At 39.5% G+C, this 23800-nt stretch overlaps 4 protein-coding genes across 4 annotated transcripts; 1 reads left to right on the top strand and 3 right to left on the bottom strand.

Moving 5' to 3' along the window:
- Nucleotides 1–2262: 2262 nt before the first annotated feature.
- LOC115759244 (pancreatic lipase-related protein 2) lies at nucleotides 2263–10384 on the bottom strand. The gene is made up of 4 exons (XM_030700143.1): nucleotides 10282–10384; nucleotides 3602–4342; nucleotides 2582–2750; nucleotides 2263–2510 (listed from the first exon to the last, which is right to left on the bottom strand). The coding sequence occupies exons 1-4, from the start codon at nucleotides 10382–10384 to the stop codon at nucleotides 2405–2407; spliced, it is 1119 nt and encodes a 372-aa protein (XP_030556003.1). The 3' UTR covers nucleotides 2263–2404.
- A 1043-nt stretch (nucleotides 10385–11427) lies between these two features.
- On the bottom strand, nucleotides 11428–12616 carry LOC115758868 (inactive pancreatic lipase-related protein 1). Its single transcript, XM_030699660.1, has 3 exons — nucleotides 12413–12616; nucleotides 11592–12350; nucleotides 11428–11538 (listed from the first exon to the last, which is right to left on the bottom strand). The coding sequence occupies exons 1-3, from the start codon at nucleotides 12574–12576 to the stop codon at nucleotides 11445–11447; spliced, it is 1017 nt and encodes a 338-aa protein (XP_030555520.1). The 5' UTR covers nucleotides 12577–12616; the 3' UTR covers nucleotides 11428–11444.
- Nucleotides 12617–14189: 1573 nt separating this feature from the next.
- On the bottom strand, nucleotides 14190–15751 carry LOC115758661 (pancreatic triacylglycerol lipase). Its single transcript, XM_030699400.1, has 3 exons — nucleotides 15458–15751; nucleotides 15278–15392; nucleotides 14190–15220 (listed from the first exon to the last, which is right to left on the bottom strand). Exons 1-3 carry the CDS (start codon nucleotides 15510–15512, stop codon nucleotides 14227–14229), a joined length of 1164 nt encoding a protein of 387 aa, XP_030555260.1. The 5' UTR covers nucleotides 15513–15751; the 3' UTR covers nucleotides 14190–14226.
- Nucleotides 15752–16133: 382 nt separating this feature from the next.
- LOC115758991 (glycerate kinase) lies at nucleotides 16134–18363 on the top strand. The gene is made up of 3 exons (XM_030699793.1): nucleotides 16134–16195; nucleotides 16253–17515; nucleotides 17569–18363. Exons 2-3 carry the CDS (start codon nucleotides 16382–16384, stop codon nucleotides 17896–17898), a joined length of 1464 nt encoding a protein of 487 aa, XP_030555653.1. The 5' UTR covers nucleotides 16134–16195; nucleotides 16253–16381; the 3' UTR covers nucleotides 17899–18363.
- The last annotated feature ends 5437 nt before the right edge of the window (nucleotides 18364–23800 follow it).

Here is a 23800-nt window from a genome sequence, read left to right as displayed (position 1 = left end):
AGTTTTATCATTTATTTTTGATACGATTTATCTTTTATATGCACTCCCTTTGTTTCGCCTTTTGTTTTTAATATAATTTTCTATTATATAGACGCACTTACTTCGTAGACATCACCAATAATCGTATTAAATGTATTATATAACAACAGAAAAAGAACTTAGTAACGAGTATTCTATAAAAATTTTAATATTAATCAAATTATTCACAATTAAATCACTATGTATTAATAAAATGTGAAAATTTTCTAACTAAAAGAGTCAATTCTTATACAGTAATTTGTACAGAGCAGCGAATATATTATATAAATACATATTTAATAATTATACATACATATTTAATAATTATCTAGAGCGTACTTAAATAATAATAGATTTTAAATGTTATTGTATAATTATGCGTGTTGATTAGTCAGCTCAGCTAAACATCGGCTAATGACTATGATATATAGTATATATACTAAAGAATACCAACTTGTGTTTGCACAATTAATTAATGAAATTAATCTGATAAAAACAAGAACAACAACAAAAACTGCTTGTGAAAGCGACAATACCTAGTTAAATAAGCTTTGTTATTTATATATAAAAACATATACTATTATTTAAATATTTAGAATTTTCATTGATTTTAAATTCAGGCAAAATTTTGATGCTTTTCTACTGAAATTGCAGCAAATAACAAAATTTTGGCCATTGGGGCGTATGTGTAATATTAGCATTATTCAATTAAAGTCTGTATATAAAAGGCATCAACTATTAAAAGAAATGCTCAGAACTATATGTAGTTATTATTGAATACATATATATATAATTATAAATATACGTATGTGTGTCTTTAAAAGTTAAAAGAGTTCGTGACAGGAGAGATGAACATAACCGAGGCTCTCAATTGTCATTAGCTAACTTATCTAACTATATAAAATTTGAATTGTATTATTTCCATATATGATTCTAATTATTTATTGAGAGAGACCGAAGCTCTCAAGGCTGTGTGGACAATAATAACAAATATGTTAACGGAAAGCCACAGTGTTTTTTGTTTTAAACTAAATAAACATTTAAAACTCTAGCTAAAGCCATAGTTACATACATAAATATGCATATAATTACGAAACAGTTGAACATTTGACCGGACAGTCTGTACATATGAATGCAAACATAGCTAAATGCCATCATTAAATGCTTTTGTGAGTAATTTAAGTGTACATAAAAAATAACATATTTAAATAGTTAAAAACAAAACCATAAACTGGCAAAAAACGAAGAGCACAATTGCAATGAATATCATTTAAAGCCCATTAAATGCGCATTAAACATGAACCGGTTATAACTAGGGTACTTCAACATGAATACGTCAGTAAATAAATTCCATTTATAGTAATAACTTAGGAGCTCTATGAATACACTCATCAATTGTCAGATATATTTAGACGCACAAATAGCACATACACAAACAAATCTTAACTCTAAATCATATGAATGTAAAATGTACTAGGAGAATAAAAGTTGGAAATACTCTTTTCAAAATAGATAAAAATATAAATAACACTTTTTGAACGTTTTGAAGAGTTTATTCCATTTATTCCTGCTATGTATATATATATATATTTTCATTGAAATTTCAAGCCAATTTCTTTGTGTTTTTCGTGTGTTTTGTTCCATAATTATTAAATGTATAAAATTAAAAAATATATATATATAACATATATATAAATAATAATAAATAACAAAATGCAAGCTCCCTTTTCTGGCAACACCCGCCCATGTTGTATAATTTTATGATCTAGTATAAAAAAGGTATTCAAAATATATTATAATATATGCTGATATCCAACCAAAAAAACAACAGCAAACATTATGGCTACTATAAATCAATTAATAAAAATTAAAAGTAAACAAATTAATCAATAGCATTTGAGTTGCACAAAAAATTGGACTTGATTTAACACCAATACTGTTATACGAAAATTGATTCATAGACCCCATCTTGTAACCCGACTATACGAACCACAATATACGAGTACGATATAAAGGCTTAACAAATTATACCTAAACAAATGTATTTGGAATTCAATAAAATGAAAATGTTAACAAATTATGCCAAAAAAAAAAAGAAATGCCATTTGTTTATTAATTCGATTTATGTTTGTATTTTTTATACTATAGTTTTATTTAAAATTCCAGCAGAGCGTCGGACTTACAACTTAATGATTAGATTTAGATTTGTACAAGACGCGGACAATTGGAGCCGGCTTTGCGACCCCTCAACGACGATGGCGGCAAATAAAAACTAAGCAAAAACAAATGAAATAAATACAAGTACGTAATTAGGAAACAACAACTAAAATCACATGAGTGCTACAGCATAAAACTGAACTTAATTATATTCAAGTCGTCTAGTCCATTAACGCCGTACGCCCTGGTACTCGCCGTTGGAGCGCCCCTTGCCCGGAAATCCTCTGGCAAAGGGCGCCTTCGCATTCGTAGTTACATAGTAGTTGCCACGTGCCCTGTTTTGAAATAGTTTGCATATATTGTTTTATACTTGAAAATATGATATTATAGATTCATTTATGCTTACTTATGCGAACAGTGCTCGCCCATGAGCACATAATCCGAATCCTTGGGCTCGCACCAGCCTATCAGATAGGTAAATAGGTTGGGACAGGGTCCCGCATAGAAGCCGCGCTTTGTTGTTATCGATTCGATAAAGTACGGCGTGACCTTTGTGTGATCGCAGGCCAAGGTTTCTATAGTGGTTAAAAAAAGTTATTAATAAGCGCCTAACAAAAAGGATATTCCTCAGATTCCGCAATTTCGAACTATCTTTTATATATCATATATCAAACGCTGCAAATCAACTGGAATTCCACAAGCAGGAAGGCATTTTTTTTGTTTAAACTTGGATCTATATTTTAATTAAAATATTTTACTCCATCAACTTTGTTTTTAATTTGCCCGTTGTACTGAAAATATCGTAATCCTTAGGTATTTTCATATACATGATGCTGGCCAAATTTGTTCTCTAGCCAACATTGGCATCTACCACTTATGGTTAGATAAAGCCAATGATTGAGGCCCAATTGCTGTGAAATGTTTTTTTTAATTTTTATTTTAAACTTAACTTTTCTGGAAAACTTTATATTTCGGTTCGCATGATATTTTGAGAACTTGGTTGCTTGAGTTTCAGCGGCTTAAGCCGGCTTGCTACCACCTTGATTTTATAGCTTTGTTTTAACTATTCTCAGTTCTTAATAAATACAATTCACTTATTTATTTAAAATCGATAGTTATAGCTTGATTCTATCGCCAACGATATGTTGATTCCACGCAATCGATATTTCGATTATACCCAAGCGATAAATATCGATTTTCCGCTTTCTTTATAAATACATGTCACCTTCCGACTGTTTAAAATCTAGTTATTTTTAATTTCAAGCAATCGATATTTTCCTTGTTCCTAATCGATAAATATCACTCTTTGTCATACGTAAATATATCGTAATTTATTTGGAGTGCAAATCCAATATAATAATCGAGTTTCTTTAACATTCATTTAGTTTATTTTAGTTTAAGCTTATTCAACTTTAATTTGACTTACGAAACAACGTGGCTGAGCCTACACACGCCGGTTGTCTGGTGCCTCCATTGACATAGAAGTCCGCATGGCCACTGGAATGCCACTGGCCAAGTATGCCGGCGCCTGTATGCAGCACGTCCACAAAATGCGCATCGCTGGTGTCCAAGTCGCGTGAGTTATTCGCGCCCGCATAGAAGAATATGGTGGGATCAAGTGCCGTAATGCGTCCGATCTTGCCCTCCTCGGGTTTTAAATAGTTGGCCACGAGGCCCGCAATATGCGCACCCACGCTGTAGCCAATAAAGTGCAGATCATCCGGCTGAACGCCGCGTGGATGCCGTGCCAGATACTTGACCAGCTGGGAGATGCAGAGGCTGCCAAAGCGAGGTGACCACTCCATTTGACTGAGGCACGGCTCCTTCACCGCATTGCTGTAGTCCACAATGATGATGTTGTACTCGCCAATGGTGAAGTACGCCTCGCGCAGATCCGGACTGGGACTGAGCTCACGTCCGCCGCCAAAGCCATGGATGATGATCTTGGTGGGATGGCGTGGATTGAAGTGCGTATAGTAGAGTGCATTGGGATCCAGCACGTCCAGATATTCGGGCTGTTCCTGTGTGCGACGCGTATACAAATAGAACTGGATCTTGGGATGCGGGCAGCGATAGGGCTTCTCCAGGCAAGAATCGGTTATGTAGACCTGCGATTGATTTTGACCCGCGGCAACGGCAGCGGCCACAGCAGCCGCGTTTTGTCCAGCTGCAAAATGGATGAAATTTAAATGTATATAGCATGGCTTTGGACTATGACAAACGCCTCCAACACGACAGCCCCAACTGCCAGTCCACCTCCGGCTCTGACGCTTAGGCCAAACGAGTTTGGCCAGCCATGGAATCAAGCTGGAATTACATAAGCTGCCGCCTGGTGGCGACATTGAATGTTGCCGATTTGCGGCAAAGGCAAATGTCATGAAACTGCAATTGCCACATTTGCAAGCACAATTGCTGGCAACTTGTGCCGCCTCTGGCTGTGGCTGCAACATTTCTTCAATTGTGGCAAAAGTAAAAGTCAGCCAAAAGCGCCCCGAAACGGAAGTTTTGCCTCGCGCAACAAGCACTCGTTTACTTGTTGTTGTTTTTGTTAGTTGATAGTTGTTGTTGTTGTTGCAAGTTGTTGCTATTTATAACACAAACACCGTGACGTGACATAACTGGACGCTGCTTGTGTGATTCATGGCAACAACCATAAGGAAAACCCATATTTGATGAGCTCATCTGAACAGCTGCCTCAACTGAAAGCAAAGATGTGCGCATTTCCGTTCACAGAAAGAACCAGTTCGAGTGAATTAAGACCGTGAATTATTTGAAATTGTTTCATGCACTAATTATAAGGGCTTATGCTTACAACTATTCTGTTCAAATTGAACATTTTTCTGTTAAAAATAATCCAGTTTTTAAATCATTTTCTGTACACCTCGAAAAAACTTTTTGGGCAGAAAAAGTCTCAGTCTCCAAATCTGAACTTATATCCAAGACTAATTAGAAAAATATAAAAGTATTTAAATGTATATATTTAAAGTATTTATTTTCTAATATTCAATTGTGCAAAAAGTCAAAAAGTTTAAAGTTAGTTATTGGAACCAGTTAACGCTAAAAACCAATTTTTTGAATTCTTGGAACCAGTTTTTGTAAAATTATGTGTCCTAAATTTTGGAACCAGTTTATGTTTGAACAAAATTTGAAAAAATAAGTGGCCTGCAATTATTACAGACGGATTGATTTGATTTGAATTACAATTTATCACTGACTATATAAGGAATATAAGTTCAATGAATGGAATTTTTTAATATTTTCGATTTATAGCAATACTTTGGATTTGGATGGAGAACCAAATGAACAAGCTACGGAACTACTTAAAGGCCAGGCAACAGCCAGTGCTAACTGACAGCCAAACACTGAGTCTCACGCGTACAATATTACGTTGCGCTTTGAATTTTTATGAACTTATTAAAAATAAAAAAAAATAAAAATCGTAAAGAATCGGCCTTCAGTTAATCAACTGGCTAGCCAATTGGCCCACTTGTTAGCAGCTCAGATGCTAAACCAGCTGCCTGATGTTGCAATGCAACCGGTCTGCAACTGTTGCAGTTGCGGTTGCAGCTACGCTTCACACTGATCACTAATCAGTGATCAGTGATCAGTGATCGTAGCCTGCGCCTTTTAGGGCATCCGGCATTAATAAACGGCTCACCTCATGGCACAGTGAACAGGCGGCAACTAGTTGGTTCAGTTGGTCCGTCTTTGGTGCTGGCAAACATCTCTCCTTATGACAAGTTGCCACAATGTTTTAATACACTCTACACATATTTGAGTGCATAAAGTATCTTTCCGAATGATTGTTAATGATGATTGCAAGCCTTTAAAAACGAAGGACTTTGAATTTGGCAAGTTATTTCTTCTATGGCAAATTAATAATCGATAACTGGCCTTGATAAAATTCGATTTCAATAAACTTTTTGTTAAGTAAATCTTATAGATTAGACTGTCCGACTATATGAGACTTCAAGTTTGGAACGTTTGTATTTGTAAGGCCGCGCAGGGCAAGTTTTATTTACAAATTTTCGATGAATTAGCAAAATCGATATCGATACCGAACTGCCTAACAAGCATATCTAATCGATTGTACTGCCAGCCGATCGCATCGATGGACTGTGACAGTTGTGGACTTCAAATTTGGAATGCAAGCTCGCAAATAATCGATAACTGCCACGAAATCGATATATATCGATAGCAGCTTAAGCCACAGATTGGTTATTCAGGCGTTCCGCAGCTCAGCACTGTGCACAGTGTGCCTTACAGCTGGACACACCCGACTGGGCCACTCTTATTTGTCATTTGCCAACTTATGCATGCATGATGCGATCGTTTTGCACAATCCGAAAAGCCATTGCGACCGGGGAGACCAGCATAATTCAGTTAGCAAATGCGTCTTATGTTGACCAGCTCTGACGGGCCGGCCTTTTGGCTCCCTCGCATTGCAATTAGCAATGGGCCGAGCCGTGTTTCTGCCTCAATTGCGACGAGTTTTCTGTTTTCTGCCCGGTTTTCTTTTTTTCACAATCGCTGCGCTGCTTCGTGGGCCGCCAACCGTTTGCTTCATCTTTTTTTTTTTTTTGGCTTATGTAAGTTGGCTGCGACTGCGACTACGACATGGACGCGTACTTGGACTCCGGTGGCAGCATTACGAATGCCAATTATATGTCTTTTTTTGGTGGGTTTTTATTTTGGGGGAAAAGCTGGTGTTGAAATCGTGAAGTACATTCAATGACTAGCCGCACGCCGGAAAAGTCAAATAAAAATTCAAATCGAAGCGCTGGCCAAATAGTTCCAGAAACCCCAAAAACGGAAGCGCCAAATGCGGAAGACACAAGCGGCCAACGGCAGAGTAATAACAACAAACATACAACAATAAATGCAGCACTAACAACAACTGCAACAACAACAACAACAACTGTAACAACAGCACTTGAGATATGCTCATCATCTGGCGCTTCGTGTTTGCGCGCAAGTGAAAGATGTTTCGGACTTACTTTTATTCGTATACGCTTATAGAGGGTATTTTAATTATATCATCAAATTTGTAATAATTAGACTGATGTTGTAGACATATATATAATTCCTGAACCGTAAAAACAGCCGTGGCTGTGGATATAGCTTTATCCGTCTGCATCTGTCTGTCTGTGTTGTGAATTAGTTTCTCAATCTGATGGATATGGCCACTAAACAATGCACAGACATGTTTTTTTCATATTTTTTTTATTGCAGAAGATACATGTATCGGAGTCGTCCGGTTTTGGTTCTAGTTGCTATGGGAAGGGTTGGCCAAAAGGTAGGCTCTAGAAATAGCTTTACCCAACTCGAATTTATTCATTTTAGTATACTCTATAATACCATAACAATATCTGCTATATACTATATACTATATCAAACTAATATTAATAGCGTTATTGGAAGTATCGTTCGTAAATTGAAGTTTTATTGAAAAATATTTTTGTTCCTCAAGTTATCTTCACTAAACTCACATAGAGCGTGTGTGTTTCCACAAGGGTATTTAAGCTTCTTATTGTTTCTCTCTCTGTCTCTCTCCCTCTCTGTATGTCTGTCTCTCTCTGTCTCCCTTTTCCGCTCTCTCTTTGTTTTGCTTATAAATTTTATAATTTTCCTTTTAATGGGTTTTATAGGTTTTTATGCTGCGGTTTTCCAGTTGTTCAAATTGTTTGCCATGAATCATTTGCACTGTTTCTTGTGGTTTTCTTTTTATTGAGTTTGTTGGCCAGCAGATGGCTCGATACCAATATCGAATTTTATGGGGCCTTCGAGATAATTGCATAATCTCACGTATTTGTAGTGAGCTTTACCAGAGGCTTTGAAAATCAATTTGCATTTAGTTTAAACTTAACCAGGAAATAAATAAAATAAATTGCGGTTTAAAAAATAAGACAATTTATATAAAAAGTTGTTTGATGAATGGAGCATACTTTAAAATTTGTTAACACTACACATTCTGACCAAAGAGACTATTAAAATGCATTCATTAACATTTATTAGATAGATTTTAAATAGAAAAATATATTTAACAAAATATATAACAGAGGCTGTTCCCTTTATCTTAATAACTTTTGAATATTGAAAAGTTGAACAAAACTAAAAACTATATAATATTTGCCAACCATTAGTGTGGAATTATTACCTTGTTTAGAGTACTTGCAGCACAGTGTAATTAGAATGAAGCAAATTGTGGCACAGTTTCCTTCAATAAAATTTCGGCTGCCAACTGGTTGAGCGAAGGCTAACCAAGTTGTAATTAAAAACAATTTAATAATTTATGTTTGTTGCAAAACTATGCCACATGCCTAAGGTAATAAAAATTCCTGACCAATGCGCTTCAATTATGAATAATCAACAGACTAAATCACCAATAAATTATGCTTAGGTCGAGCAGAGTTGAAGTTAAGCTCTAGTAAATTCTCACTCACAGTCGCACAGTCTAACCTGCCTATAAAATCTGCTTCACTTTAATTAAAGTCAACCGCAAATGAACAGTCAGTACTTGACTTTGGCCGTCGGCTGCCTTCGGGGCTGCCATGACACGCACTTTTGCAATGCGCATACTCCCCATTAGCCGGGCGCACGGTCAGAACAAGCAAGCAATGATAAATACACGTTTGATGGCACCTTTGACAGTGGAATACCCCCAACAACAACAACAATGTTAATCATAAAAATAACAATAGGCAAATGGCACGCTTAATAATCTTGAGCAGCAATTATTGCGAAATGCTGCAGCGAAGGGTGTCAAGGTGCAGGCGCCCCGCATTATGAGCCACATACTACTAAATGTTAAATATGAGCTATGATATAAATGTATATATATATTTATTTTTATTTATGTGAGCTGCTTAGATTGCAGTTGAACGGTAGCTTCAGTTAGTTAAGTGGCAGCAGTCAGCCGATTAATTAACTGGGCCAACAAAAACAAGACAGTTGACAACCGACCGACACGGCAACTACCGTCCAATGATGAGGCACATTTTTTCTCTCTCTTTCATTGTGGATGAGCCAAAAATATGCGTAACAAATTCGTACAGGCCGTCCCAAGCAGTAGGAGAAACAACAACAACGACAACAACAACATGGTAAAAGAGACATTAACTTTTGGCCAAGTGAACCATGGTACAGTGGTTCGAGCTGTGCGAGCTGACATTCAAAAAGTATCCAAAATATCACCAAAATATGGCTCACAACATTCTTAAAAATTATTATGCTTAGTTCATTATCAATATATTAAAATATTTTTTTAAAATGTTTTTCACTTTTAAGCTTAAATTCTTTTTTATTGCTATTTTATTGTTGCTCTAAAATTTATATTTCTGTATGCAATCATATAGTTGCTTAAGGGTATTCCTTCTATTAATATAAATTTCAACGAAATTGATAATGTATGGCACATTGATCGTGCAAGCAAATGTATTTCATTTTTCTTAAATATTTCCAACAGTTTTATTTTCTTGTTTCTCACCAGATTTGTAATTTAAAACAAACTGTGGACAGTGTGCTCAATTTGAAGAGCTGGCTGCGCTTCAAACCCAGCACAGACAAGAGGCTTTTCATTGTTGTCCAAACAAATAAGTAGTTTATAAATAGTTACAAGTAGTTGCTCATTGTTGTTCGCTGTGATATATATTATTGTTGTTCCTGCGGCTGTCCGAGTACGTGCTGTGGAGAGCATCAACCTTAAAGTTGTTCAATGGGCGAACGATTAATAAAAATCCATTTCAAAATGTTGTTTGCTGAATATGAAGCAAGGTCGCCAATGGAAAGGGCATAAAATATGGAGGTTGTGCAATTAAATGCGTGCAAATTAAAAACGTCAACAGAAACTGAAAAAACTGCCGAGAAATATTAAAAAGGCCCACAACTAAAGCGGCGTTAGACAACGCGATGACTACGCGGAATCAGATGAAAGCCAAAAAGCATCGAGGCATGCCCAAAAACCAATAATCAATGCTCGTAAAGGTGCCAAGCAGCCAGGGCGAAAGTAAAAGTTTAGCTTAAACACTGATTTCTTTTTAGTACTGTGCCCAAAAAAAAAAAAAAACCAAAAATACAAAATAAAAACTAAAGAGACCCCCAACAAACCGGCAAGATCCACAAAGCTGAGCAGCAGGCACAGCAGCTGCCAAAATGTTGAGACGATGCTTCGAAATTGTCGCTGTTTTTGCCGCGCACAGTTCAACAACATTTTTGTATAATTGACGCTAAGTAAATATTTAACACACACGCACACGCACACGCCTCAATTCGATGTGGGTCAATTGCTATTGTATAATATATTCGATAAGAAATTGCCGTATATTTGTGAAATTTTTGATGCTGTCTGAAAACTTTGCCTCTGTGGGTCAAGGCTCAGGCATTTGAATTAACATATAAACAAAATGCAATTCGCGGCACTTTTGCTGCTTTGTTTTGTTTTGGTTTACAGGCATGCACCGGCGGCTGCTGCGGCGACTGCAGCTGGTCATTGGACTCGGCGAAGCACACTCTCGTTTTCAAACTCCAATGGACGACGCTGTCGGGGCATAATGCCGGATGCTACGAGTATGTTTAAATTAGCAGGCACGCGCGAAACGCCCAAAGCCGACCACAACCGAACGGCAGCAACAACAATAACAACGACAACAATGACGGCAACTATTTGTGCAACACTTGATCTTGGCTTTCACGGGCGGTAGGCGTGCGCACGTGCCACAATATAACGTTTTTTATTTTAGCCGAATTTGGAGCTTGAGACGTGCGCTTTGTTTGCGCGCTGGCGAGCAACTGATGCACGAGTTCGTGCCTTAAGTCTTTCGTTTTGGGTTTCAGTTTCGGTTTTCGTTTAGCCGAAAAGTTTTTGGAGCAGCGCATAATAAAAGCTCGCTCTGTTACTGAAAAAGCTTTGCTATGGTTTTATTTTCGGTTATTGGAGCTCTTCTCAATTTTGAAAAAATTGAAAAAACTATCAACTGAATGGAACTATGTAAAAGTTGTGATATCAAGAAATCTCGCACAGCTGAGGATGTTAGTGATTTGAGGCTTTTCTTAATTTTCATGTAAGTCAAGTGCAAGCAAAAAAATAAAGATAAATCGTGACATTCATATCAGAAATATAATTATATATGTTACCTTTGGTGAGCGCCAGATGTGATAGTATTTGAATAGGAATCGAAAAAAGCTAATCATAAATAAATAAATCACAAATGCTTAACAACTAAAGCAGAAAAAGTTCATCCAGTTGGGAGTATTGATCAGTTAGGAGCCACTCAAAGCTCCGCCACTTCAATGACCACATCGATGAGCGGTCCCTTGGCAAAGGGAGGTTCAGCATTAGTGCTCAGAAAATAGGAGCCAGAGGCGCTGCAAACAGATGGAGTTAGGTAAAAAGTACGAAGATTCGAATGGAAACATACTTCTCCGAGACAAAGTAGCCCATTTGTGTGTTGGGCATATCCGAGTAGAGGGCACAGCGCTGGGTGAAGTAATGCATCCAGCCGCCGCACTGCTGCGCCCAGAAACCGCGTTGGCTGACAATGGACTCGCCGTAGTAGACGGCGGCGCGAAAGTGATTGCAGTTGTAGAAGCGCCATTCGTTGACGTAGGTGCAGCCGCGCTGACGGAACTGGTCGAGATTCGGATAGAAATCGGCATGTCCCATGGCGGGCAGCATGGAGAAGAAGAATGGGTCTGTGTGTATGACATCCACAAAGTCCGCATCGCTGCGATCGAGCCTGTCGTGTGGCCAGTTGTTCATGAAGCCGGGCCCGGCCGGATCCAGGCCTGTAATGCGTGACAGAGGCTCTCGCACATAGTTGGCCGTCATGCCCGCCACCTGGGCGCCCAGACTGAAGCCAATCAAATGCAGCTGCTCGCGTCGATAGATGCCGGCGGCCAAAAGACTGTCAATGAACTGTGCCAGGCATTTTGACACCACGGGCGCATTGCTCACCGCCCAGGGATAGTAGCAGGGCCAGCGCACCAGGCTGCCATAGTCCACCGAGATGACGTGCACCGGCTGCGTTTGCAGCAGCACATCCCGCACCTCCAGATTGGGCGTCTGGTTGCGATTGCCCACAAAGCCGTGTATGAGGATTTTCAGCGGTAAACGTGGCTTAAACAGTTCCGCGGCCGGATTCAGCGGATCCAATTGAATGGGCATATCTCGCGTGGCTCTGGGTATATATATAACATACATAAAAGCAAAACTGGAGCACGTGCATCCGAAGCTACTCACTTGGTGTACAGCCAGAAGCTGATGCGCGTATTGGGGCAGGTCGGCTCGGCAAAGACGCACAGCTCCGGCAGAAATCGGTTCATCTCTAGCTGCGACGAGCTGTTCCTGACCAGCTGCAGCCACAAGAGCAGCGCAAGAATTATGCACACCCGAGATTTGAACATTGCGAGAGTCTGGAACGCTTTGCAGGCTGTCTCTAATGCTAATTCTATTAAATTCATTTGGCCCGACCTCGAGAGCTGCATAGGCAATGAGCTGCCCCCAGTTTAAGCTGTCGTTGATAAGGAGTCAAGGTTTCGGTTCTGGCTCAAGGTCACGCCCCAACACACTCTAGAGTCTGCACAACTGCGGGTTAAACTTGGGCTTCGCACGCTGATAATAGAACTAAACTCATAAAACTAATCCGCCCAGCCGGCGAACTATATTCAACCATCCAGCTTTGCAGAGTTTTCAATTAATATTAATTAACAAATTAATTTGCTAAAATTCAACCGGTTTCCGAGTTGATTACAGCCTGGTCTCGACCTATAAATTGATTCTGCATTGAATTCAAATTCACATGTAAATAAAACATTTTTTTTTTTAATTTCCGGAAAGCTACCTAAGCAAACTATGCCGATTTCCGAGTGAGGGTCATTCTTTGTGCTCCCACTTGATTTTCCACCCCTATTTTTTATTGCTTTTTAACATTTTTAACACTTTTCGGTAATCGACCCAATAATCCACCAAGTTGAGTCGATTTGCATGATTGAAGATATTTAGGCTAACCTCTTAATTGATTCTCCATCGAACTTTAAGTCACGTGTAAATAAAATTTCGGATATCAGATGAAAGATAATTTTTTGTTCTCTCACTGAATATCCCAAAATTATTTCTCTATATATCTTTATCTTTAAGCATTTTCAAGACTTTTAGAAAACCTATGTAGACCTCCTCCTGCCTTTCTAGACCTCAACTTTCGAAAACTCCAAACTGAGTCGATTTGCATGATTGAAGACATCTTGTTCATGGTTTGATATCTAGCTTAATTTCGTATTCAGTATTCGCGAATTTTTTTATAATAACATATATTGGACATTTTCCCAACAATATTTTATATACTTCCCCTTACGAATTTTCGGCAAATTTTGTTCTTAAAAAAAAAGAACCTTTAAGTTCCATTTTGATTCAAATAAGTCGCCAACTCAAGGTACATTTTAAGGCGCTTAATTTGTCTGTTAATATGTGTAAATTTGTTGAAAATTTAAATATGAATTGAAGTTTATTACAATTTTGACACATATTGCTCATAAGTGCCCTTCTACATTTTAAACAGTCATAACTTGTTCGAAACGAAATCCATTTTCAAGATTGTTGGCATTTTATTTTGCATGGTTTGACCTCTTGACATTTTTTAATTGAATTCGGGTTTTAAAATTATCATTAAAGATTGATTGAAGGATTTTTGGATATGGTTATTTTTAAAGAATAGTTTATCAAAAATTGCCTATAAATATATATCCCTCCCCTCCTCAGTGATTCCTGGATGAATCATTTGAAGGATTATATAAGAAAGGCTTTGAAGAATTTCTTGAATTTGTTGTCTGAAATTAAAAATTAAAATTTCATTATTCAAACGATTACTGCTTCATTTTGAACCGACTGTGTCCAAATTATGAGCGGAAACAATTTAGCCGATAAATAAAAAAATAAATAAACATTTTTAATGTATTCAAACTATTTAATTGTAATTCAGATTAAATGTAATATTTAAATAGGTTAATTGGTAAATAAATAAATAATTAAGCACATGTAAAATATTATCACAAGCTGGCCTAAAAGAGAGGCTCATCGAGTGCCTCCTGCCAGATCAATTGTTTCTCGAGCTCATTAGTGTCCATATCGTTGTCCTCCAACTCTGGTATGGGATCGCTCAGTTCTGGCTCGTAATCATGCTCGATCTCATTGTGCTTGGCACTCAATCGGAACTTGGCCACATATTTGCTATTGTCCGGCTCCTCTGGCTTGCCCATGGCATAGGGCGGAGCACTGCCTGCCTTGAGAAAGTAGTTGCCCGTCACGTTCTCCGAGACTGGGTAGCCCATCAGGGTTTGGGCGGCGCGGGTGGAGCACAGGCCAAAGAGGTAGATTAGCCAGCTGGAGCACTGGCGACCCCAGAAACCCAATGTGGAATTGATGGACTCGGCATAGAAGCGTGACGCACGCTCGTGATTGCAGCTGCCCGGATCGTTGGGATTCTCCTCTAGGCAGCCAGGCTGCAACGGTCCGAAATTGGGATAGAAATCCACATGTCCCATGGGCCGCATCATGCCACGCCCCAGCGTATCCGTGTGTATGACATCCACGAACTCTGCATCACTCGCATCCAGGCGTCGCGACTCGCTGCTCAGTATGAACAGTGGCTTGGCCGGATCCAGTCCCGTGATGCGTTTGGGCTTGCGCTTCAGATAGTTGGAGGTCTGCCCGGCCACCTGGCCGCCCAGACTGAAACCAATGATGTGGACCAGCTCGTGCTGCACAATGCCACGCTCCAGCAGATTGTTGATGAGCTGCGCCAGACACTTGCTGACCAGCGGCAGGTTTCGCACCGCCTGCACATAGCAGGGATAACGCACCAGCGGACCGTAGTCAATGGATATCACATAGACGTCCACGTTGTCCAGCAAGGCAGGACGTATGTGATTATTGGGTGCAAAATCCCGATGACCCGTATAGCCGTGAATCAGTATTTTGAGTGGACGTGGCGGCTGAAAGTCCCAGGGATTGAGATCGACGGGATTCAACTGGATGGGCGCATCGCGTGTGGCGCTGCGTACAGAAGCAAACGATGCATTCAATCTTGGAGCAACAATGAAAGGCACCTACTTGGAGTACAGCCAGAAGGTGACATTCTGATTGGGACACTCACCGCTGCTGGCTACAAAGCAGGCAGGATCCACCAGTCCCAGCAGCGGGTTGGCACGGATAAAGCAGACGCCAGCTGGTTAAAGGATAAAGGATATAGGATAAAGGAGTGCGAACAGCCGGACTGAAGCAGTAGCTTACCCAGCAGTGAGAGCAGCGTCGACGTCGTACTTGTCGTCATCGTCGGTGGCTTCATTTGGGCAAACTTCGGTGCGGAACTGTGCGTCGAGCAGCGAAAGTAACCGCTATTTAAACTGTCAACTGGCGCCTAATCAAAAAGAGCGATCTGTGTGGCTTCGTAGAGATTGAGACGGTGGCATTAATATGTAAGCACCCACACATGCGAACACCTGCTGCAGCCAGCAGCTGCTCAATTCGCACAATGTTTTTTATTGTGTGTGGTTGTTAATTGGGTCAAAAAAGAATGAAATTTGTTTTCCAAATGTTTCATCTGTGACGACATCTATGTTTCGGTTCAGTAGTTAAATGTGAGCGGTGAGCTGGATACTCTACCTGTCAGCTTTTGTATGCTACAATGCGCGTGGCGACAAGCTGACTGATATGGATACAAAAACACAATACATAGCGATAGTTGTGACGGTGACTAGTGATTTATTACCAAACATTTGACCTGGTTTGGTAATTGAAGTTTTTTTACTTTCAGATTAATTTTATATATATTTGCTTTTCTAATTTTAACTTGCAATACCAGGTTTTTTGCTGCGTAGTCGTTGAGTTCGTGACGATAGTTTCGTGCTACATGCGTTCAGTTACTCATCACTAGCTGCAGGTGCACATCTCTAATATAATTTTTTAGTAAACAACAACAGTTGGTTTCACCTACAAATTTGACCCGGCATCTGATTATCAAAATGATAAGTAAAATAAGATTTTCCATTCGCCACGTATAGAGCTGATATTGTGCTTCCCTTAAAGAAAAGAAAAGAAAAGCTCGATTTCGCCCCACCAAAGGCAACACACATAGAACCTATTATTGTCACACTGTGAAGGAGTATAGTATTAATGTATATGGATCTCAGGATCTAAGACGATAACTAAGAAGCAATGGCTAAGAGACAGGCCTGGGAGCACATGCGCCATGTTTTCCAGGGTGCCGTAAACGCAGTGCATCCGGAAAGGATATTTGCCGACTATAACCATCACGATTTTCGACCGAGAGAACAGGATCAGCGTGTCTATATCAAGCTGAATGGCCAGCAACAGGATATAACTGGCAAAACCTGCCACATTGTGGGTTTCGGCAAGGCCGTGCTGGGCATGGCCAATAAGGTGCAGCTCGATCTGGGCCCATGCTCCGCCGGCGGTGTGCTGAGCGTGCCACATAACAGCTTGCAGCAGTACAAGCAGCCCGTCTGCCAGAAACTGACCATATATGAGGGTGCACCTAACAATTTGCCTGATGAGACGGCTCTGCAAGCGGCTCAGACGATCAAGAAGCTGGCCGAGAGCATGACGGCCAAGGATGTGCTCTTGGTGTTCATCTCAGGCGGCGGCTCGGCGCTGTTGCCGTTGCCCAAGCCACCGCTAACCCTGCTGGACAAGCGCAACATTGCGGACAAGCTGATGAAGCATGGTGCCAGCATTCAGGAGTTGAACACAGTGCGAATAGCCTGCTCGGATATCAAAGGTGGTCGCTTGGCGCAGGCTGCTCAGCATGCGGGCCTGTTAATCACCCTTGTGCTGAGCGACATTGTGGGGGATCCACTGGAGTTGATTGCTTCTGGGCCCACCATTCAGCCCAGCAGCGTAACGGGCCAGTCTGCGTCAGATATCTTAAAGCAGCACCAAGTGTGGGATGAACTGTCGCCGCAGCTACAGCAGGTCTTCGAGCGGGACACTCAACAGCCGCAGCTAGGAGCGCTTGATAGTAAAGTGTATGTGGTGGGTAGCAATAAGATAGCCACCACAGCAGCTGCACATGAAGCCGCCCAACTGGGCTACATACCGTGCTTGCTAAGCTGCTCGATACAGGGCGATGTGAACAACGTTGCGTCGGACTATCAGCGTCTGCTGCACGGCATACAGGAGTACAAGCAGCGCACGATCAATCAACAGCAGCTGTGCGAAAGATTTGCATATGGCAAGCAACATTTGCAGGATTTTCTCAAGGCGCTGGAGCAACATATATCGACAAGCGCGCCGCTGTTTCTGATCTGCGGCGGCGAGCCGGTCATCAAGGTGACTGTTCATGATAATCAGGAAGTATAGTTAATAGTGTCAAATGTTTTTAGGTCACCGGTCTGGGTCTGGGCGGACGCAGTCAACACTTGGCGCTGCTCATGTCGCAGATGCTGCACCGGGATGAGTTGCTGAGCGATTGTGCATTTCTTAGCGCTGGCACGGATGGCATTGATGGACCCACGAATGCAGCGGGCGCCATTGGCGACAGCTGTGTCATTGATGCCTACCTGGCCAACCATACCCTCGACGAGCTGGCTGAGATGCTGCGCAATTGTGATAGCTACAACTTCTATAGCCAATTGGCAGATGGTGGCTACCATGTGCTTACTGGGCATACGGGCACCAATGTCATGGATTTGCACTTCCTAGTGGTGCCGTAATACTAGTCTTGGGACAGGGCAGTCAAGAGGGCGGAATATTTTTTTTGTTAATGAAGTTGCTCTTGAAAGCCAAGCGGGGCATAGTTTCAATTTGTTTAATAAGTGTACAGACAGTTTTTACGATTTTCCTGTTTAATTTTTTCTTATAAATTTTTACGACTCGTTTCATTAACATTTTTAACATGCATTTAATGACAAGTATTCTCTATTCTGTATCTATGCGAAGCTCTTTATGCTGCGCGCGCTCGCTTCTCAAGTGACAAACATAAAATCGCAATTGGCTTTTTCCTCTTCATGAAAATGAAATAAAAATTGTGTCTTATGAAATGAGCAATCAGCAAATATATATTTGGCTACCAGATGGATTGTGTTGATTTTTATGGTTGTTCTCATATATGTGTGATAAATCAAATGAACATATATCTGTCTATATATACAAATATACTTCTCTATATATATATATATATATTTATATATATTTACAATTATTATAAAGCATAAATATTTGCCTTTTTGTTTAGTTTCATTTTTTTTCCTCATAAAAATGCGCTGCTAATAAATCATCTTAATTGTTTAAGACCCCAAAGGCAAACAGTAGCAGCAGTCGCAGCAGCAGCAACAACAACAATAGCCAGCGATAATTGCAATTAAAAATGTAAATTTATTTGTTTAGTTTTATTTTTAGCAACAACAATAAAATACTAAAAAACAAAAACAAAAAACTGAAATCTAAAGCTGGACGCGCGCCCAGTCGCATTTTACAATTTTACAACTGACACTTTGTTGAATTTTTTTCTAATTGCTTTTGTTTTTTTTTTTTTTTTTGACTTACTTTCAATACCCTTACTGCGAGTAGTGTTAAATTGTAATTGACTATGTCCTATTTAGGAAAACTCGACTCTCAGCTATTATTTTTTAAATATATTTTCCTATAGTTATTCAAAAATTAGAAATTACTTTCCCATATTATATATGGGATATGTTTTTTTTTTAAATATATAATATTTGAAGAAAAGAGATATATAGTATTTTTTAAATATCTAGCGGGCATAACTCGGCCTTGTGCTACAAATTTTAGATATTACTTTCTCATCTGTAAACTCGTGTAAAATTTAATTCTGCCCATTTTATCTTGACTTTTTTTTAAAATTATTTAATAAATAAGTATGTATACATACATCCCTCCTTCTTTTTCAAATAGGCTAGAATCATATAGTTTAAATAGCAAGATGAGTCTTATAAGTATATATTTATTTTACAAATATATTTTGCCTTTCTTGAGCAAACTTGTAATTTTATTGTGGATAGTTCTGTAAAATTAAAGAAATTTATTTTAATATATATTTTTAAATGTATTATGTTTATATTTATAATTAAGTTATATTAATAGGAGAGATAAGTTTCACATTGGATCCACACTTTCTTAATATATTATAAAAAGATTTATTATTTCTGATACATATATGTCTGGTCAGAAGTATTTTATTTGAAGTCGCAAAGCCAAAGATACGTTTTCTTTATGAAGAAATTCATTTGGTAGCTGTCGTTCAAAACAGAACATCATTAATTCGATGACTAGTTAGGGTATTTAAGTTTCGTTCGTCACAAAGACAGCTGTTCTTTCTTGTCGATTTTTTTTCATCTTGTTTTATGCACAATAGACACTTTTGATGCTATTGTTGTTGCAGTTGTTGCAGTTGTTGCTGCTGCCATTGCTCTTTACTGTGGCAAGTACTGTGGTGAAGCTACTCTAGCAATACATATCGGGTAGCAACGGTGACGGCGGTTGGCAGCCAATCTTCACAAAATAATTCGGGAAGTAGTCACCGAGGCCCCTCGTGGTTGAGTTAGCATGGCAGGGCGGGATCCTCTTGTTCCCTAGCTCTTTCGGGTGGGGGGGTTCTTTTTGCCATGTCTCGACCTGCATACACAATTTTATTTTAGGATCCCTACAGAATCTAAATTGGAGACCGATACTCCGCAGAAACAAAATCTCAAACAGGCATAACTTAACGAGCACTTAAAGTGCCAATACAATGGTGATAGCTTTCATTAGGGCATATATATTCCGAAGAGGCGAAGTCTTGGATGTAAGCTGACTCTCGCGTTCGATACCCTCCCAACCATGATCTTCAGCGTTTAAGGTTTTGAAGATCCCAAAAAAAACATTCTTCTACTACATTATATCACCATGTCACCAGGAAAGAAAACTTAGCAATTCATAATCAAAATCCGTAATTAATATTTATTATAAACAAAAGCATTATTCAATGAAACTGAATCCTTCCGTTAGATAATCTGCATCTTATTACAAGTGGCATTAATGATTCAACAATAATTCAGTAACTAAAACTAGTCCGTTAATATTTTTACAATGTCTCAAAGATTCTTCAAAAATAATTCATTTTATAAACTATTCAGTTAATATTTTTTTTCTTATTGATCAAAAAGAAACTCTCCAAATTTCGCTAAAGTGCATTTTAATAATTATAGAATATAGCTAGGTAAGAAAAAAATGACATTCGTAAATTGAACTAAAGTGTATTCGGCAAAAGCAAAAAAAAAAAGTTATTATAATAGAGTCAATACAATTGTAGTTGATGGTTAATTGTATGGTCGAAAAAAATATGGGCAACAGAAGGTTAAGCTCAAAGCGCATGGGCAAATCGGAGCGCAGCGCAACCAGCTGATCGGTGAATACGATGATACATCTTTGTGTACATATATTTGATTCTGTTAAAAATCTTTTCTTTTAGGTTGCTTCTGTTTCAGCTAGTAATTGAGCGGGGTGTAGGTAGAATCAAAGATGATAAGCATTCACCAGACTGACACGGTCATAAACATATTGATCGGAGCTAAAGCGTAATGTGAAACAGAAAGTAAAAAAAAACTCAGCAGGTGCGCATGTCAGTTTGGCTGTGCTTATCTGTGCCAAAATAAGAAAATATACTCAAAACAAAAGGTTAAAAACTTACATGTATTCCTCGATGAAAGGCCTTCCAGCGGAGAGTTTGCAGCAAATTTTATTTAATTTTTTTTTCATTTGTTTTCTTTTGTCTTCTGTGGGGCTTTAAATTGTTTTGATTATATTATTATGGCACAGGAGGGTTTTTAAATTGTGAGTACTAAGAAGATACTCTCCGAAAATAAGTGGGAAAAAAAATATAAAAAAAATTCTGAAATGACTTTGGACTCTACAAGAAGGGGGATAGATTTATACTAGTATTCCTTTCTATATATATAAAGCTATGTATATAGATGTCAATTTTTCTTTTTCACTGCACTTGCACGCGGTTTTTTGAGGGCCTAATAAATGCACTTTTCACAAACTTTTGGAAGTCTCTCACAAGATTTAGTTAACAATTTTTTTACTAAAAACATTTAACAGCAATTTTCATGCATCTGCACGCTCCGGCCAACTTAATTGGCGATGTCATCTGGGCTTCTGATCAGCGGCGCGTCAATGGGGCCCAGAAGGCTACTGCCTCTTCCGGATTCCAAACTGTGGAAACGGCGCCTGCCCTTGCTGGCATGAGCAAGGGTATGGCAGCTGATCCGCCGTTGAGGCTGACGTCTATTTAATGGGGGCAGAAATGTCATTGCCGTCCCAAGAAATTACAGTGCCGTCCAATTGGCACACGTGGCGGCTGCCTCAAAATAAGTGGGTTTTTCTGTCAGAGACGGCGGCGGCAAGATTTATTCCTCCAAAAATTACTTTCGGCAGGCAAGCAAGAACTGGTTAAAACTGTGACCAGATCTTGGCACAAAGAAATATATGCCGGTGAGGTGCTGGTGGCCGGGTGGCGGAGCGAAAGGTTATCATCAAATGAACAAAAAAATTTATTTCGCCAATCGGTTACTTTTAGGGTTTTTCTTTTTATTTTTTTTTGTTGTTTTTGGTTCAATTTAGTTGGAATTTAAATTAAACGAATTAAACGACTGATGCCCGAACTTGTTGCTTTTAGATTAATATTTTGGTGGGGCTATGTCCGCACCGCCGTAGCCAGACCTTCGATGGTAAAGTAACTTTTGAAAAAAAAAAGGGTTATATCCGGGACCTGCAGGCTTATATAGGGTCTCAGAGCTTTTTTCTTTCCCGGATTAGAGGGAAGATAGCTGCGCTGCCAACGTGCACGCAGGCGGTTTATAGCAGCGGCTGACTCATTCGCAGCTGACCATGACAGACAAAAGCTGATCGCTATAGCGTCGTTACACAAACGCAAGCTGTTAGGATCGCTTACGCGGTTTAATTTAAATAGGAAAACTGCGACCATTACACCACCCGATAATATCCTACCGTTAGACGGGTATATTAGCGGGAATTAGACTCTAATGTCCTTGGCATGAAAAGTACCAATTTCTTTTCCTTGCTGATTTTCAAGGGAATAAAAACAATTTCCGAGTTTCTTTTTGACACGGCATTTAATAAACTGGGGAGCCAGTTTAGCATTAAAATTGTGTGAGAATTTACTAAGCGCAAAATTTCGACAGAACACCTCCTGTCCTTCACGAAAAGAAACAGGCTTGCTGCGTAAATTATATTGAGCCGCATTGCGCTCATAGGCTTTCCTGATGTTTTTCTGAATATCTGTCCTTAGCAATGCCAAATGGTCAGACCGCAACAGGGGGGCCTGCGGTTCTTCCAATAAGGACAACTCCTTCAATAATTTGTAATCGGTACCATGAGTGATCATATCCACCCCGAATAGGGCACGGTATGGAGAACACCCAATCGATTGGTGCAGAGCAGACCTTAAGGAGCATGAAATCCCTGTAATATGTTCATCCCAATGGGTCTGATCCTGTTTTAAATACGAGCGAATGGCGGCGAGTATTGAGCGGTTAACTCGTTCTGCAGCATTGCTCTGCGGTGAATATAGAGCTGTATACAGATGTTTAATGCCAAGTTCGGCTAAGAAGGCATTGAACTCACGAGCTTTGAACTGGGTGCCGTTGTCACTTATTATAGTTTGTGGCACACCAAAACAATGGAAAATTTGTTCAAGAAGAAATTTTTGTATCACAGCTGAGGTGAATTTCTTCAGGGGCTGCAACCAATGATACTTGCTAAAGTGATCTAAGACTATTAACAATCCCACATGACCGCTTTTGCTTCTAGGGTATGGCCCAAGCAGGTCAATATAAAGCCTTTGAAATGGTCTGCAAGTTGGGATGTGAGCACCCATAGGTGGCCGAAGGGTATAATTTGGAGCCTTAGTTTCTTTACATATCTCGCAATTTCGTATGTATTCACGTACATCTTTAACTAATCCTGGCCAGAACAAATGTCTGCGGATTCTCTCAATGGTTTTTTGCATGCCGGCGTGAGACGACGTTATGCTGTCATGGGCTTGTTTGAGCACATCGACTTTAAGTCGATCAGGCACCCATAGTTTCCACGAAGGACTTTCTTGTGACGAGTCTCCCCTCGAATGTTCGGTGCGTACATACAAAAACTTATCAACTATTTTTATGTCCGGAAACTGAGTAAAATTTTGGGAAAATTTGTCTTTAATTTGTACATAGCTGGCGTCCATAAATGTATCGGACTCAAGATCTATTACAGGACCCATGTCTAATTGAGCGATTTCCTTCTCAGGCAACCGAGACAAAGCGTCGGGAACAATGTGGTCTTTGCCTTTCCGATGGGAGACGGAAAATTTAAATTGTTGCAGTCTAAAAACCCATCGTGCCAGTCTACCCGATATATTTTGCTGGCGCATAAGCCATAGCAAACTAGAATGGTCGGTAACCACTTCAAATTCCTGGAGTTCCAAATAACATCGGAACTTTTCGATGGCTAATATGACTGCTAGGCATTCACGCTCGGTAACACTATAGTTTCGCTGCGCACGGTTTAATTTTTTTGACATGAAAGCTATCGGTTGTTCTTCATTATCTT

The sequence above is a fragment of the Drosophila novamexicana genome, unplaced genomic scaffold (assembly GCF_003285875.2).
Source record: "Drosophila novamexicana strain 15010-1031.04,08,12 unplaced genomic scaffold, DnovRS2.1 tig00000193-arrow-pilon, whole genome shotgun sequence".
In the NCBI taxonomy this organism is placed as follows: Eukaryota; Metazoa; Arthropoda; class Insecta; order Diptera; family Drosophilidae; genus Drosophila; species Drosophila novamexicana.
Note: the sequence above shows the minus strand (reverse complement) of the source record. Positions and strands in the feature narration are given on the sequence as shown.

What these genes read in the sequence shown, in the direction of transcription:
- LOC115759244 (XM_030700143.1), bottom strand. Translation starts at nt 10,384, where the DNA reads ATGTTGTTGAACTGTGCGCGGCAAAAACAGCGACAATTTCGAAGCATC. An exon ending in AGGCTCAGCCACGTTGTTTC is followed by an intron (nt 2,751 to 3,601) that starts GTAAGTCAAATT and finishes TAACCACTATAG; the next exon opens with AAACCTTGGCCTGCGATCAC. An exon ending in GGCGAGCACTGTTCGCATAA is followed by an intron (nt 2,511 to 2,581) that starts GTAAGCATAAAT and finishes ATTTCAAAACAG; the next exon opens with GGCACGTGGCAACTACTATG.
- LOC115758868 (XM_030699660.1), bottom strand. Translation starts at nt 12,576, where the DNA reads ATGTTCAAATCTCGGGTGTGCATAATTCTTGCGCTGCTCTTGTGGCTG. An exon ending in AGCTTCTGGCTGTACACCAA is followed by an intron (nt 12,351 to 12,412) that starts GTGAGTAGCTTC and finishes ATATATACCCAG; the next exon opens with AGCCACGCGAGATATGCCCA. An exon ending in GGCTACTTTGTCTCGGAGAA is followed by an intron (nt 11,539 to 11,591) that starts GTATGTTTCCAT and finishes ATCTGTTTGCAG; the next exon opens with CGCCTCTGGCTCCTATTTTC.
- LOC115758661 (XM_030699400.1), bottom strand. Translation starts at nt 15,512, where the DNA reads ATGAAGCCACCGACGATGACGACAAGTACGACGTCGACGCTGCTCTCA. An exon ending in GACGCTGCTCTCACTGCTGG is followed by an intron (nt 15,393 to 15,457) that starts GTAAGCTACTGC and finishes TCCTTTAACCAG; the next exon opens with CTGGCGTCTGCTTTATCCGT. An exon ending in ACCTTCTGGCTGTACTCCAA is followed by an intron (nt 15,221 to 15,277) that starts GTAGGTGCCTTT and finishes TTCTGTACGCAG; the next exon opens with CGCCACACGCGATGCGCCCA.
- LOC115758991 (XM_030699793.1), top strand. Translation starts at nt 16,382, where the DNA reads ATGGCTAAGAGACAGGCCTGGGAGCACATGCGCCATGTTTTCCAGGGT. An exon ending in GCGGCGAGCCGGTCATCAAG is followed by an intron (nt 17,516 to 17,568) that starts GTGACTGTTCAT and finishes AAATGTTTTTAG; the next exon opens with GTCACCGGTCTGGGTCTGGG.